General features: G+C 29.6%; 1 protein-coding gene across 1 annotated transcript in view; it reads left to right on the top strand.

The window, feature by feature from the left end:
* Positions 1-10,161: 10,161 nt before the first annotated feature.
* LOC122135762 (receptor tyrosine-protein kinase erbB-4-like) overlaps positions 10,162-17,719 on the top strand; it is a 36,021-nt gene continuing 28,463 nt past the window's right edge. Inside the window, exon 1 of the mRNA XM_042715981.1 lies at positions 10,162-10,233. Within this exon, the coding sequence (XP_042571915.1) occupies positions 10,162-10,233 (72 nt within the window). The remainder of the gene's footprint in view (positions 10,234-17,719) is intronic.

The following is a 17,719-nucleotide window of genomic DNA, read 5'->3' as shown; positions in this document are numbered from 1 at the left end:
TTACTGTTGTTGTTTATTTTTTTTTATTTTATTTTTTTCTGTATTTTTGATCAAATAAAGGCGCCATGGTGCAGACTTCTATCAAAAACATTCACAAATCTTAATTGTTCCAAACTTTTGGCTGGTAGTATAGGATTATATGATGTCAAATGCATTATGTGTGTCCTATCTGCTGATATAGATAAAGCAATACAATAAAACTATGTGGTCATTCATCACAGAGGCTGTTATTTGTCCATCGGGCCGCGCGCGCTTCTGCTTCCACCTACATGCGCGCTGCTGTCTGACTGTTTGTCACACAACCTTCCCGTGGGTATTGGCTTATAATTATTTCTCTACATTTCTTGCCCAAAGCACCCCGAAGAGTCAAGCAATGCCCGTGATACTCAAGGTAACAGGGAAAGTCAATGCAAGAGGACGAGTTTGACAAGCTTCTATTAAGCAATTTGAGTTCATTAGCAACTTCTTCCATTATTCATGCAAGATCGGTGTTTGTTCTCTGTCATAAATTAATGCAAAGTTTAACAAAGTCGCCAAGTGTGACTACGTAATTATGTTTCTTCGATGTGTCTATTTATTTTCCCGACAAATCTGACGAGGGCGATGTTTGTCCTTTGTAATAAGGGGCAAGACATCTGTTTTTATTTATTATTTATTTATGTTTTAATTTCCTATGCCTCGGTATCATGAACATGACCCAGGGTCCATTAAGTGAGTTATCAAACATATTTTACATAATGATTTCCTTGTGTTATTTGATAATTAGATGACAAATCTCTGCCTTTCACAGAGCGCAAGCAAATAACTCTCGTTACTAATTCCGCTCATTACTCTAATGTGATGATTTCATTATCTTTGGAGGACTTTGTCACCCAACAAGGGCAGATTCAAGTTCTACAAGGTGTATACTGTGTTTTGTCTTGACAAAAAAAAAAAAAAAAAAAAAAAAAAAGGCTAATTACTGATTCTTGAGCGCTGGAGCAGGGGGTCAGGTTTGTTTTTTTTTTTTTTGGTTATAGTGTTATCCATTTTTGGTGTATTTTGTGGATACTGTATCTAAATAAATTATTAATTAATTAATAATTTATTAATTATTTCATTGATTGCATTTATGGAGATTCTCACTCATTCACAAATAAATAAGTAAATATTACTTATTTTGGTCTGTAACTGAACCAATAAAGAGATTAATACCAACAAATACAAATACAATTCGTAATGTTATGTTAAATATTTATTATGAATTTTGATAATTCTAGCTTTAAACTTTCAAGCTCCATCTATTAAAGACATCTGAGCTGTCAGAGATATTTGACCATATTAAAAAAAAAAAAAAAAAAAAAAAAAATCATATTTTGCATGTATTAAATTCTGAAGTAATTTTGTTTTCCTGTTGCCAGATCACAAAATTGGACCTGCTTAAAGTAAAAAAAAAAAAAAAAAAAAAATACCCGCAATTATTGACATGTAATTATGACAGAAAATATGAGAAGATTCATACTATATAACTATGATGCATTGTTATAATAATCACCAGTATATTGGATGTTGCTGAACTCATACAATATTTGTAATATGAGAAAAGGACCTAAAAGAAAAATGCAGGCTGATGTTTTTTTTTTTTTTTTTTCAAATTTAAAATGACAAATTTTCGACATTCAAATTCCAAATTTTCTAATCTTTCTTCTGTCAGTGAAAAAATAAATAAATAAATAAATAAATAAAAATAAATGAAAATAATAAGTTTCAAAGGTAATAATAATGCAGTATTTATGATTTTTCTGTATTTTTGATCAAATGAATGCAGCCTTGGTAAGCATAATATTTGCATGTTTAATTTTTAAAATGTAAATGATGTTATTTCCAAAACGGTTGGCTGGTAATGTAGTGGAACATGTCTCCAGAATGTGTGTAAATGATGTTTTTTCACAGTGAAAAAACAAACCTGTGTAACCTTAGAAAGCCAGCTTTGTCAAACCTCCCATCTTACGGCAGCAAACACTCTCCAGGTGGCGGCTTTCTGCTGGAGATCAAACCGTTAAATGATTACCTTCCCCTGACACTGAAGTCTGCTTTGAGTCAACATTGTCTCTGACCTCCATTTTCAACAAAAATCAAACTAAACTGAAGATTAAATGCTGTAATTGTTTCATTGGAAGTCCCACCTGAGACCGTTTAGGCTACGGGGATAAACGCCGCAGCTGATGCCAGTGTTCCAGTAGCTTGGTCACGTATTGGGGGATTTGGAGTGAAAGGGGAAGCTCTGGCCCGTGCCCAGGGGCCACAACATCAGCATTCTGTGCACTGGTAAGGCTATCCAGGGAAAGGCTCCTGAAGTCACAGAGCAAGGGATAAAGGCAATTGCTAATGGATGTGTGCACCTGCTACAGTGGGACTTGAGTCTGCCATGAATGGAGAGACGAGCGAAAGAGAGGACAAGGAAGAAAAGAGACAGGGAGGGGAAGGAGATGGGGAGGGGAATTAGCAGAGCTTTGAGAGAGTGAGTGAGAGAGAGAGCGAGTGAGAGAGAGAGAGAGAGAGAGAGAGAGAGAGAGGGGGGTCTTTTTGGCCCCTTGCCAATTTACAGATCCAGTACCAGATTATCTGCTATTCAATGGGAAACACACACACACACACACACACACATATTCAGGAACCTGTTTGTAACTGACTGAATCTCTAAGATATTGCTGTTTCTCCCAAAATTCTATTCTATTCTATTCTATTCTATTCTATTCTATTCTATTCTATTCTATCTGTCTGTCTGTCGTTTTATCTCAGCTGAGTTTTGTTTGTTTGTTTGTCTCTAGCAGGAAACAGTTGAGTGCGTTAGTCTTTGTTTATGTCTGACCAACAGTGTTTCCGTCATGAAACTTTCCAAAAGCGAGGCAGAGGAAGTGCACTGCATACATCTTTAATGATGAAGCAGCAGCGATCCAATGTTTTGTTGCCCTTCTGGGTCTAGAAACCTGCTGGTGGTTTTATAAGAGACTTTCTCGAAATCTCAGCCAAATGATAAGCACAGCAAACAGTTAATAGTTTCTCAAATTCTCTTGGCAATAAATACATGTTCAATGCTGGTCTACAAAGTAGTACATGTATGTGACTTGTGTGAATGGTTTTGTGAAATCCAACTCTATATGTTAGATAAGTCACTGACAAGAATTTGCTGAACAACAAATCAGATATTTTTGTCATTTAAAGACCCATATTTATTAGGCATTTAGCCAACATACAGAATGTTTGATTACCATGCATAGAGAAAAAGTGCCCCTCAATATTCAGAATGGGGTCAACATATATCAGTTTCTCATAGGTTGATTATTAAAATATGTGGTTACAGGCTACCCCTAGGTGTTGTTATTTCAACTTCACACTAAGTCACATCTTGGTAGATATATGACAGGGTAAATTGTGGAAAATGTGCTAAATAAATAAATAAATAAATAAATAAATAAATAAATAAATAAGTAATCATGAGCTGTGGGAGCTGTTTTAACACATGCAGTGTTGCCAGCTTTTCTAAATGCCTGCCACTGAGCTACAAAGTCATATCTGATCTAAAATATATCAGCTTTTGATCAGTCGATCCCACTGACTGACACAGATTTAAAGGTATTCAGACATTCACATTTTACTCCTGAAAAGTCAGATAAAGGCAGTCTGCACTTCCTCTCTCTTATCAGCACTCACTCTGAGCCACAGATAATCTCAGTAACACATGTCACTCTCCTCTCTAACTGAGCCTGTCAGGAACAGCGCGGACACCTGTCTTTGGCCGCCACCGCCGGGAAGCATCAGCATTTCACTCAGGTGTCCTGCTCATGGAAGCGGCCTGATGATGTCCACTGTTCTAAACCGGTGGGGTCTGTTCCAGACTCTGATTTCCCTGGAGACTGCTTGAATTGATGCAGAACAGACTCCATAAACTAGATCAAGCCATGTCCGGTCAGTTAAATGTGAGAGTGCTGCAGGAAATGGAGGAAACATAAGAAAAGCTTGTTTTTATTTGATTATATAAGCAGTCATTACTAAATCATTCAAGCAATTAGCACTGTGGGAGGAAATTTTTTTGCGCTATGTCTGATTTAGATGCGATATACTGAAAAAAAAAAAAAAAAAAAAAAAAAAAAAAAAAAAAAAAAATATATATATATATATATACATATACAAAATCATTTCACACCGTCACACTAAATGGTGTCCTACTGTATAACTAGTACATTTTTTTATTTTTTTCAGGAATTGGTCAGATAGATAAATAGACAGACAGACAGACCAATGCTTTAGAATCAGAGTTATTTTAGTGTGATGCATATATTATATGTATTAATTAAAGTTTGTAATTAGCTTTCCAGTTTTCATTTTAATGTGCTTTAATCATTTCAAAGCTTTAAAGGTTTTATTTATTTATTTATTTTATTCTAGTTGTAGTACTGCTAGTATATTGACAAACTTTATGTATTTTAGTGATTTCTCACTTGGGGCATGTTGTCACACTGTACTGCATACATTCTCACTAATTTGATATATGCATGAATTTCTAACGTTTCCATAATATATGCATTTTTGTAAATAGAGTATATATGTGTTTTTAATGGTTAAATGGTTAATTATGAACAAATAATTCAAAAATTAAGAAAGAAAGAAAGAAAGAAAGAAAGAAAGAAAGAAAGAAAGAAAGAAAGAAAGAAAGAAAGAAAGAAAGAAGCAATAACATAAACTATTTCCAATTTCCAATTGCCCCATAATGACAGATAGATAGATAGATCCTTTCAGTTCAATCCTTATTGTTCAAGAGCTATTACAAAGATATTATAACACTAATGTTTTAGTCTGTGAAAAAAAAAAACAATCGCAATTTTATTTATTTATTTATTTTTGCAGTATGTGAAATAAAAATAAATGCACCCTTTGTATAAGCCATTTCATTATTGTTCCAAACCTTTGACTGTTAAGACATATATCCATGTTTGTCCCTCTGATGAAATACTTGTCTTTAAATCGGAGGTTTTCAAACTGTGGACACCCAGCTAGGGTCATTACGATTCAGCTGATGAGTTAATTCCGCTTAAAGGACACATCCAACATGTGCAGCGCTGATGAGGATTTAGGAACACTGAGTAAACCTCTACTTTAAATCATTTAAAAAACTAATTTCCACTATGCGTTGAACAGAGCATACTGCAGTGGCGTTCCTGTGTCTGCTCGCCAGAAGAGGGCGTTGTGAGACAGACAACCATGTCCCTTTTGAGCAGAATGTGTCAGCTCTGAAACATGTCCTGATATATTCTTCATTATGTCTGCAGGCTAGAAACACTTCCCCCCCGTTTAATTTGGTGGGAAAGCACATTACACGGGCTTCTGTTTTTTGGGGGTTCAGCTATTTACTGAGAGTTAAGCCTCAGAGAGCTGCGCACAACAGCTCCGAGACATGCATTAAAGTCAGCAAATATGTACTCTCCACAAGGCCAGACCGAGTGGGGGGTATTTAAAAAAGTATGAAAATTAGCAATTTAACAAACAATAAATATAATACATATTTTAATGAATTTATCACGAGGATTATAGAACAAGATGATGCAAGTGAACCATTGTGTTCCTATATAAATAGATAAGTAGGGGTTGAATTAAATGAGAGAAACGTTTTTATTTCATACCGTATATCAGTTTCTCATGCACATTAATTTGAATCCTTTTTATTCCATCATATGTATTATCTTATGAAATTCAAGTAAACCATATTGGACCCATCTATAGAGAAAACCTAGTAACAAGAGACATTTAATTGCTATTTAACTTTGTAAAAGTGAATGCATGATGGACTGCAATACAATTTTTCCTCCACAATCCTCAGAAAAGACAGAAGCATGCCTGTCAGACATGATATTAAAGTAGTGATCCGGGTTCAATAAGTTAAGCTGTATCGACGGCATCAGTGACATGATGTCAATTACCACAACAAATAATGTTGACTCGTCACTCAGTTTGTGAAAACAAGCAATAATCACAAATCACGCACTTAGTGGCTCTAGAATACTTGTTAAAAATGACAAGTGACACCAATTCATATACTCACTAACACCAGTTTTTATGCCGTTACCAAATTTGCACAATTCCTTACTGAATCGAGTGCTAACCAAGCAGACCATATGCACAAATAAAAGCCACTGTCAGTGAACACGATTTATTATCAGTGAATCCCCCCCCCCCCCTTATCAAAGTCCCTTTCAAGTATATAGCTACCAGCCATTTCACCAAATCTGTCTCAGTATACTGTCCTGTTACCCAAATAATTTCTTAGGTGTAATTTTAAAAATACACATTTTTGGAAAATCTCTAGAATTCACTATGTAGTCTTTGCCTTATACTCTGATTGAACAAAACACTACTGAAACCTTTATCTTTCGTTTTGAATCAGTGCTTTGTCACACTTATCAAACTGATCAAGTCATATGATTTCCGCAAACAAGATTTGCATAACAGTTCCGAAGCATCGTGAAACATCAGTGGTTTGGTGCTAGGAAGGGTTGATCTCAAGTAAACCTGTGAACCAGAGTAAACTGATCTCGAGTCCGCTTGATGATTCAAAGCTGAGCAAAAATGTTCTTTTAAAGTTTTACAATTTCTTTAAATGTGCTGTGACAAACTTTATATTTTCAGATATTTTGTTGAACATATTTTCGCTGTGTTCTGGCTGTATTTTAGAACCAATGTCCTCAGTGAAACAGTGAATCATTTGGTTCATCTATTTCAAAAGTCTTCTTCCACTTTAAAATGACATGAGTGAGATAAAACCACATACTATCATCCATCATCTGTGTAAATTAGTCAATCCCATGTGACTCAGTCTTGGTTCTTGATTGACCGGGTCAACATTAATTTGCATTTCCAGAACAAGCTGTCCCCTCTTGTCCGTCCACCGCGTGTCCACCTGGGTCAGCACAGGCTAACACATCCCATCCCCGATGGGCATTGACTAGACATCGCATGTACACAAACAAAAGCTTGCGTGACGATACATCCCAGTTTTCCACAAACCCGGCACAAAGCCACTGAGCTTTGGATAAACATGACACATTCATTTTTAATTTGTTGAAACACAGCCAGACAATCGACAGGATATGACTCCTGTGTAAAGGCAGGTCATAAAGCTTTGTTCTGCAGTGCCATGAGAAGAGACATGAGCTCTCAAAAGGTGACAACCTTATGTTGTCTGTGGTCTGGCCCAAGGGAGGTATCAAATGATCTGCCCTGCAGATAGAATGACAGTCAGAATGTCACCTGCCTTGAGGATAAAGTTTAATACAATAGATGTTTTAATATGGCCAGACACATACTGTTCTGTGCCCGCTTGATCAAAACATATCATGTGAATCATGTGGTGGCACTGGCCTGATTATCAAGTGCACCATCATTTAGGTCAGAAACAAGGCTTTGGTTAAGTCATATCGGTAAGGCTCAGTTTGGGGGGCTCGTGAACAGGCTAAGAATAGAAACCTTTGATTCTGAGTGTAGTTGAACTTTTTCTAGTTTGACAAGGAACCTTACAGAGACCTTTTGCCTTCTATTGTGATTGCAGGTGCTCTAAAGCGGACAATTATTTAATTAATAAACGTGGTGATTGCTAATGCTTGATGTTTGATTTGAGATGGTAAGCAACTGCAAATGGCCATGTAGCGATGTATGTAAATATTAATTTATACACTACCAGTCAAAAGTTTTGAACAGTGAGATTTTTTGTTTTTTAAAGAATTCTCTTCTGTTCACCAAGCCTGCATTTATTTGAGCCAAAATACAGCAAAGCAGAAATATTTTGAAATATTTTTTTACTATTTAAAATAAGTGCTTTCTATATGAATATATTTTAAAATGTAATTTATTCCTGTGATTTCAAAACTGTTTTTTTTTAGCATCACTTCAGTCACATGATCCTTCAGAAATCATTCTAATGTTGTGATTTTCTGCTCACAAAAATACAAACGAGTGAACAAATGAGTAGATTTTTTTTTTTTTTTTTTTTTCAGGTCTCTTTGATGAATGGAAAGTTTTCATTTATATAAAATAGAAATCTTTTGTAACATTAGAAATGTCTTTATCATCACTTCTGATCAATTTAATGCATCCTTGCTAAATAAGTATTTATTTCTATAATTTTGAACATCCCCCCGGAGTAATTTATTCCAGTAAGTAAAGCTGGGCACCATAACCGAATGTGTGCACAGAAATTAAACTAGCAATGTTTTGGAGCTCATTACCTTTTCATTAACTATCACTGAGGCGGGGCTGCATAGTTTTATTTATTTTATAAATATATCTTATTGATGCTCAGGAGACTTTATCACAAACTTAAATGGTATGATCAAAGGCCTCACGCTCATGAGAATATCGGTAAGAATGTTTCCAGTGTATGCACGTACATACATTTACATTTAGTCATGTAGCAGACGCTTTTATCCAAAGCGGCTTACAAATGAGGACAATGGAAGCAATCAAAATCAACAAAAGAGCAATGATATACAAGTACTATAACAAGCCTCAGTTAGCTTAAACCCAGTAAACAAAGCAAGGGCTTTTAAATAATATAATAAATAAAAAGAAAACAGATAGGATAGAAAAAGAATAGAGCAAGCTTGTGTTAGGGGTCTTTTTTTTTTTTTTTTTTTTTTTTTTTTGCTTTTACTAATTGTATAATAAACAAAAAAGAAAACAGATAGAATACAAAAAGATTAGAAAGCTAGTTAGATTTTTTTTTTTTTTATGAATAGAATTAGAATAGTGAGGGCTAAAGTTAGAGGGTCAAATAAAGATGGAAGAGATGTGTTTTTAGCAAATTCTTGAAGATGGCTAAGGACCTTCAGCTGCTTGGATTGAGTTGGGCAGGTCATTCCACCAGGAAGGGAACATTTAATTTAAAAGTCCGTAAAGTGACTTTGTTGCCTTCTTTGGAATGGCACAATGAAGCGACATTCACTTGCAGAATGCAAGCTTCTAGAGGGCACATAAGTCTGAAGTAATGACTTTAGGTAAAGGGGTGCAGAGCCAGTGGTTGTTTTGTAGGCAAACATCAATGCCTTGAATTTTATGCAAGCAGCTATTGGTAGCCAGTGCAAATTGATAAACAGAGGTGTGACGTGCATTCTTTTCGGGTCATTAAAAATTAATCTTGCTGCCGCGTTCTGGATTAATTGTAAAGGTTTGATAGAACTGGCTGGAAGACCTGCCAAAGAGCGTTGCAAATAGTCCAGCCTGGACAGAACAAGAGCTTGAACAAGGAGTTGTGCAGCATGTTCAGAAAGAAAGGGCCTGATCTTATTAATGTTGAATAAAGCAAATCTGCAGGACCGGACAGTTTTAGCAATGTGGTCTGAGAAAGATAGCTGATTATCAATCATAACTCCAATGTTTTTGGCTATTTTGAAGGAGTTATGGTTGATGTGCCTAACTGGATGGCGAAATTGTGTAATGTGTAAATAAGGTCCAGTTGGTTGCCTGATTTGTGAGTAGCAGTAGTTGACACTCGGTTTAGATCAAAAGAGGCAAGAAGAGTGTGGAAGTCTGCAGATAGAGGTTTATCTAGGTGGATGTTGAAGTCTCCAAGCATTAGGGGAGTACCATCCTCAGGAAAGGTTGAGAGCAGCACATCTAATTTATCCAAAAAAAATTCCTAATGGTCATGGGGGTCAATAAACAAAATGGATTTTAAGAGGGTAGGTAACAGTAACTGAATGAGATTCAAAGGAACTGTTGATACCCAAAGATGGTAAAGGATTAAACTTCCAATCATTAGAGATAAGCAGACCAGTACCTCCACATCTTCCGAGTGGGAAAATGAGAAATTATTGGAGAGTGCTGCAGGTGTAGCAGTGTCCTCTGGTTTGATCCAGGTCTCTGTCAGGGCCATGAGATTTAGCTTTGAATGACTAATAATAATAGAAGTAATGAAATTGGCTTTGTTTACAGCAGACTGGAAATTCCAGAGACCAATAGAAAAAGAAGGTAGTGTATTAGCAGACATAGGTAAAGTGTGAGGTTGTAAGGATTGCGCTGCCTACAGTATATGATGCTGTAACGGCAAAAAGGAGAGGAAGCAATTGCAAGTGCAACAAGTTTAATGAACAAAGTTCACACAGAACATCAGAGAATAAACAAAGCCACACGATGAATACTGGGCAGATCTCTCGCCAGACAGCAGAAGAGCGTGACACAGGGATTGAGATGGGCGATCCTGAGGTGAGTACAGAGGTGAAGATCCCACAGTACAGGAGTGAGCGATCTGTCTTGAGTGAACCAAAAAACTAAGGACAAAAAGACCAGGCACGCACATGGGAGACTGCAACAACGATCTGACAAATACAAGACGAGAGACAGGGCAATAAATATTGAGCTGGAATGACTCGCAGCTGCCGCTGATGGCACAATTAGCGGTCACGCCCACATAAAACAATCAGTGATAACGAGACACACACCTGACCCTACCCACACAAGATAAAAATGAGACAACGGTTCTACTGTACCAACCGTGACAGATGCGTGGTTTGCAAGTGGTAGTGATAATAGGCATCTGGAAACCCATAATAAGAAGTGATTATAAAAAAATAAAACAGAAGTGAAACAAGTAGTAGGAAAAAGGATTAATCAAAACAATACTTATATCCCTAGCCAGTGTCCTCGCATGGTAGAGTCGGTGGTCTTTAAACTCTTCGGTCTTCACACGAGGAGGGCTTAACAGGAGTGCTGCCGCGGTATACTAACCTTTTTTATACCCGTCAGACAAAACAACAATTGAATTCAGCTGAACACACTTTACTGTTTATCACAACAAAGGTCTAAGCAAGTGCACAACACTGGCAAGGTATGTGATAGCATGCATTTAAGTGTTCCTGTGGCTCAGTGGTAGAGCATTGCATTAGCAGTGCAAAAGGTTGTGGGTTTGATTCCCAGGGAACACACATGATTAAAAAACGTATAGAATGAATGCACTGTAAGTTGCTTTGGATAAAAGCGTCTGCCAAATGCATAAATGTTAATGCAATATATTTAAAATCTTTATATTTAAATATATTGACTTAACTTTGAGTATACCAGTATTCCAACTATCCCACTGGAATTAAGTTTACAGAAAATTAAAATGATTTCCCTTCTTACTAGCTGAACAATGTGTGTGTGTATATATATATATATAAATATGTATATATATATCAATATATATATATGTATACTTACTATATATTATATGTAAATACATATGTATGATATATTATGATGTATACTATGTATACTATATATATATATATATGTGTATTATATATCTTATATATACTATGTATAGATGTATATATATATATATCCTATGGTGTATATATATATATATATTATGTATATATATTAAGATAAATATATATATGTATATATATATTTATATAGTGTATTATATATATTGGTCTATTTTATATATATATATATATATTGATATATTTTGATATTATATTTTATATTATAGTATATTATATGTATAGTATATATATGTATATATATATAATATAGTATATATAGTTTTGTATGTTTTATATATATGATTTTTGATATTATATTATTATGTTGTTATATGTTATGTATTTTTGTATGTTATATATTTTTAATGTATGTGTTTTTTTTATATATATTTATGTTTTTGTTTATTATATATATATTTATTTATGTAATTTATTTATCTTATTTATATGTTATTTATATATGAATATATGTATAATCTATTATGTAATATATTAATATATAATATGGTTTATTTTATAGTATTATGTTTTTAGTTATTGATATGTATTATATATGTATTTATATATTGATTATATATATGTTATTATTTATTATGAGTTTATGATTTATGTATTTTTTTGTATTTATGATAGTATATTAGTTTTGTATTTGTTTTATATTTTTTTATTTAATGTTATATATTTGTATAAGGATTTATATAGATATTTTTTTTAAGTTTTATGTATTGTTTTATATATATTTTTGTGTATATTTAATATTTTTTGTGTTATTTGATAAATTTTTTTTTTTTTATGTTTATGTTTTTTTATTTATATATTTTGTTTTAAGTTGTTTTTGTTTTTTTGTTTGTTTATATGATATATTTTTTTTTTATATATGTTTTATAATTTATTTGAGTTTTTGATATATATTTTGTTTTATTTATATTTATTAATGTATTTGTTATTGTTTTTTTTGTATTTTTTAATTTGATTTGATTATTTATTTATTGTTCTTTGTGTTTATTTGATTTTTTATTTTTTTTATTATGTATTATTTTATTTATGTATATAATTATTTTTTTTGTTTTTTTTTAATTTTTATATTTATTTGTATTTATTTGTTTTTTATTTTTTTTTGTTATTATTTTTTTATTTTATTTGTTTATTTTATTTTTTATTTAGTTTTAATGATTTATATATTTATTTTTGTATAGATGTTTTTGTGTTTTATTTTTATATATATTAGTTATATTTTTATTGTTATATTTTTGTTTATATTTTTGTTTTTAATTTGTATTTGTATTGTATATTGTTTATTTATATTTTGTTTATTTTTATTATATGTTATTTTTTTATTTGTTTTTATTTTTATGTATATATTTATTGTTTGTTACAATTGTTTATTTTTTTTTATGTTTGTTTATGTAATTATTTTCTTTATAGTTGTTATTATTTTTTGTATTTGTTATATTGTATAGTATATGTTTATTTATGTTTATTTCATTTTATGTTTATGTTTTGTATTTATTTATTTTTGTTATAGTTGTTTATGTTTATTTAGTGTATGATTTATTTTTTGTTTTTTTATATGTTTTTGTTTAGTGTTGTTTTTATGTTTATATATATATGTATTTGTGTATCTTGTGTATCTTATTTTCATGATTTGTGTAGTATTATTTTTATATATTAAATTTTCGATGTATATATGTTTTTATTTATATATGTATGTATAATTGTGTATATAGTAATATAGTGTATAAGTAGGTATCTAGTTATATATGTTGTTGTTTATTTTGTTGTTGTTTATTTTATGTAGTAAGTGTCTATTGATATGTATCTTATCGTTATTTTATTATGTTTATATTTAGTATTTTTTTATATGTATGGATGATATTATATGATATATATGTAGTATTAATATTTTTATATGTATGTGTTATGTATATTTAGTTTATGTGTATTGTATATGTATTTTCTAGGTGTATTTGATATCGTGTAGCTTTTTATATGTTTGTATGTATATATGTATGTTCTGTATTTTTATGTATTTATATATTTTGGGTATATTTATTAATTTAATATGTATGTATATATGTTAGATATGTATTCTGTAGTTTTTTATTGTGCTTATTATGTGTATTTTGTATGTTTATATGTATTATATATGTTATTGTAATTTATATATGTATGTTATTTTGTTATGAGTATTTATGATATAAATATGTTTTATGTGTATTGTTATGTGTATGGTATATATTATATTTATGGTAGTTTTAATTATGTATAATTTGTGATATATATGTATGTATGTATATATGTATATGTATATTTATGTAGTATATATTAATATTTATATATATATGTATTTTATTAATTTTAATAGATATATTTAATTATATCTATATATGGATATGTATGTATTTTTATATATATTTATATATATGGTATTTAATATATATAGTTTAAGGTATTTTATATAATATTAATTAATTTTTATGATATATTTATATCTTTTTTTGTATTATTTATGTAATATATAGTATATTTATTTTAGTTTATGTATATAATTTATTATGTTGTTATTTTGTTTATATAATGTTATAAATATTTATGTATAATTTTAATATGTTGATTATTAGAGTTATATTTATGTGTATTAATATATATTTTATATGGGTATTTTATAGTATTATATTATAATAATGATTATATTATATATATAGTTCTATGATTGTATATGTATTAATTATTATATTTATTTTATATATGTATATATGTTTATATTATGTTATATTTGTATATATTTAATTTGTATTAATATATTAGATGTTATTTATTTGTTTATGTGTAGAGTGTAATAGTTAATATGTATGTATATTATGTGTATAATTTATATGTATGTATATATGGTATGTAATAATATGTTAATCTGTAGTATTATGTATGATGTTATGTATTGTTTTTATTTAATGTATATGGTGCATTAGTATATATGTATATGTTATATTGGTATATTATATATATATATGTAGTATATATGTATTGTATATTAATATGTTTAGTGTTTGTATATGTAATGTGTTTATAATTATGTTATTTTTTATCGGTGTATTATGTATAGATGTTATTATTTTATATTTATATTTTATATATGGATGTATATTTTTTTATATGTGTTTTGTTATATTTATTTATTATGTATTTTTATTTGTTATGTATATGTATTTATTTATGTTTATTGATATGTATTTATGTAATTCGTTTTATAATGTATTATTATTTGTATGTAATTTTTGATTGTTTTATTTATGTATATATGTTTTTATTATATTTTTTTATGTTTTTTGTAATATGTTTAATTATGGTTTATATGATAATGTTTGTATATATGTATATATATATGTGATGTATGATTTTAATGTATATTTATATGAATTATGTATTTGTAGATATTTATATATGTATGTATAATATATATGATGTATATATGGATGTTGTATATGTTTGTATATCTGTCTATATGTAATTTATGTTTGTATTATATTTGATTTTTTGGTATATATTTATGAATTTATGATTTATTATGATATATATTATATTGTATGTATGTATATATTGATATTATTTCTATGTATATATATAATGGTTTTGTATGTTTATGTATATATTATAATTATATATGTATAAATATTTATTGATATTTAATGTATGTTATGTGATATATGGTTTTATATATTTATATAGATATATATATGTATTTATTATATATGTATGTATTTAAATAGTATATATTATATTATATATATAAATGTACATAAATTTAGTGTTGTATGATTTATGTGTATATTATTATATAATTTATATATGTGATATGTGTTTGTTTATGTTGATATCTATATGATTATATATATATTGATATATATATATTATATATATATAATGGGTATATATAGTATATTTTAATTATATTTATATATAGAATGTATGTTATGATGTTATAGTTATATTATATATATTAATATGTTTGATATTTAATTGGTATATTTGTATTTATTGTTGTTTTAATTTATTTAATATATATTTATGTATGTATGTGTATATTAGGTATTATTGAATATATTATATATATAGTTATGTATATATATATTATATATATATACAATATGTATGTTGTATATTAATAATATTATATATATATAAATTCTGTTAATGTTTTGATTTATAAATTATTATATGTATGTATATATAATATAATATGTCTATGTATTATATATATATATATTATATATATATGTATAGGTAATGTATATTATATATATAATATATATATCTATATTAGATATATATATATGTATATGTATGTATGTATATATAATATATATATATAATGTATATATATATATATATATAGATTATATATATATCATATATATATATATATATATATATATATGTATATGTATATATATACTGTATGTATATGTATAATTCAAGCAGCCTTCAAAAGATTTAAATACATTAAGTATGCAGCATGAAATTAAGCAACAAGGAAGTTCTACAGAAACTGTAAAGCGTGACAAAAGTTCTACACATCTCCACCCAGTGCATGCTTGCTTATTAAATATTTCAGATAATAAGACACCAGCTAATAAGACACACCACTTCACGGTAGTTAAAGGTGTTTTTTTTAGGAACGGTTGTTTTTTTCAATATTGTTTATTGAGTGCATTCTTTATTATTGCTTGTGTTCATGTTGTTCACCTTTGCAATGTGTGACGTCTTTAAAATAACAGAGAGAAAACAACAAAACAACAGGCTCGAAGCCTTTGACCAAGCTTCTGTCTCATGCCAGAGAATTCCTCCCTGATCATTTTGATAAGCAGCATGTGATTATCTATTGCAGTAGCTGTTTAAACATGTTGAAACACATTTTGTGGCATTTGTTGACAGCTCAGGTAATGTTTGCATTGCATGCGTGCCTCTAGTGACAACCTGCCCTCTAATCTTACTCACAAACGGAACACAGTCCAGTCCCGAACAAACCGGTATGACATGGATATGGTTATTATTTATTGTAAACTTCCTTATCTTGTAAGGGATTTGGGTGACATTTGCTCTCCTGTTCAGCATGGGGTTTTCTGCAATACCTCTGACTTTGCATGCTGTGGCAAACACAAACCCTTTCTTCAGAACTGTTCAGGTCTTATGTAATCAAAGCTTTGCATATTTTGGGACTTTAGGGCTAGTGTTAGGTAAGATACACAAGAAAGAAATAGAGTCTTATAAATCATAATCAGAGCAATGCATTTACTTGAGGCATCATATGATATGAAAACTTTATGTTGTTTTAAATCTTGTATTGCTTTAAATTCGTTTGTATGTTGAAGTTGCTTTTTGGTTTGGAGTTTTTACTGTGTTGAGATGTATAAATATTTTCTACTTTTGGAGCTAAAAACAAAAAAACAAAAAACATAAATCCATTTTGTTTCAGCAAAATAAACATTTTTAATTTTAGTTTAACTTTGTGTTCTAAAATAACTATGAATTAAACACACACACACACACACACACACACACACACACACACACACACACACACACACACACTCACACTCACCACACTCACACTCACACACACACACAGCTTTCTTTGTTAAAAACAAAGGGGGGGGGGGATTGGACACATGCTTATTTTATACATTTTATTTCCTATTTGGATTAATGGATTTGCTTTATTTTTTAAAGATCAACTTGTTTTTTTCTAAGCTATTGTTAGATGCCAGTGTTTCCTTTCATAACTATGCAAAGATTTGATTTCAAAACATTATCATAGCTATTAAACTATTTCTTGTTATGGTTTTAAATCTTTTTTTTAACCTCAGAATGATCTCAAAGTAAGACTGATTTTGTGGTGGTTGTTTTTTATAATTTTATTTTTATTGTTGTTATGATTTCAAAAGTCTGACAGTGTTGAGTACTACTGTAAGGGTAACCCTACCTGGTTTACATGTTTTTAAAATGATTAACATTTAACAATTAACATTAGAAAACATTAGAAGGTTACAAAAATAATCAAAAAGTAATCAGTTACATAACTTAAAAAAGTAATGCAAATATTGAAATACGTAAGTAATTTTTAAATAAGGTAACCTGGTTTAGTACATCTGTAAAAGTAACCTCTCTAACTGTATACTTATACCACACATACACACACACACTCACACACACACACACACACACACACACATACACATATATACATCACACATATATATATATATATATATATATATATATATATATATATATATATATATATATATATATATATATATATATATATATAAATTTCATAATTATGACTACTTTCCACATTTTACAATAATGAAAATAATATTATATAAATAATATAAAATCAATAAATAAATAACTACACAGCAGAGGCATAGGGATAGCATATG

Source organism: Cyprinus carpio, chromosome B1, assembly GCF_018340385.1.
Source record: "Cyprinus carpio isolate SPL01 chromosome B1, ASM1834038v1, whole genome shotgun sequence".
Classification (NCBI taxonomy): Eukaryota; Metazoa; Chordata; class Actinopteri; order Cypriniformes; family Cyprinidae; genus Cyprinus; species Cyprinus carpio.
The sequence above is the reverse complement of the archived record's forward strand: the minus strand, read 5'-3'. Positions and strand labels throughout refer to the sequence as shown.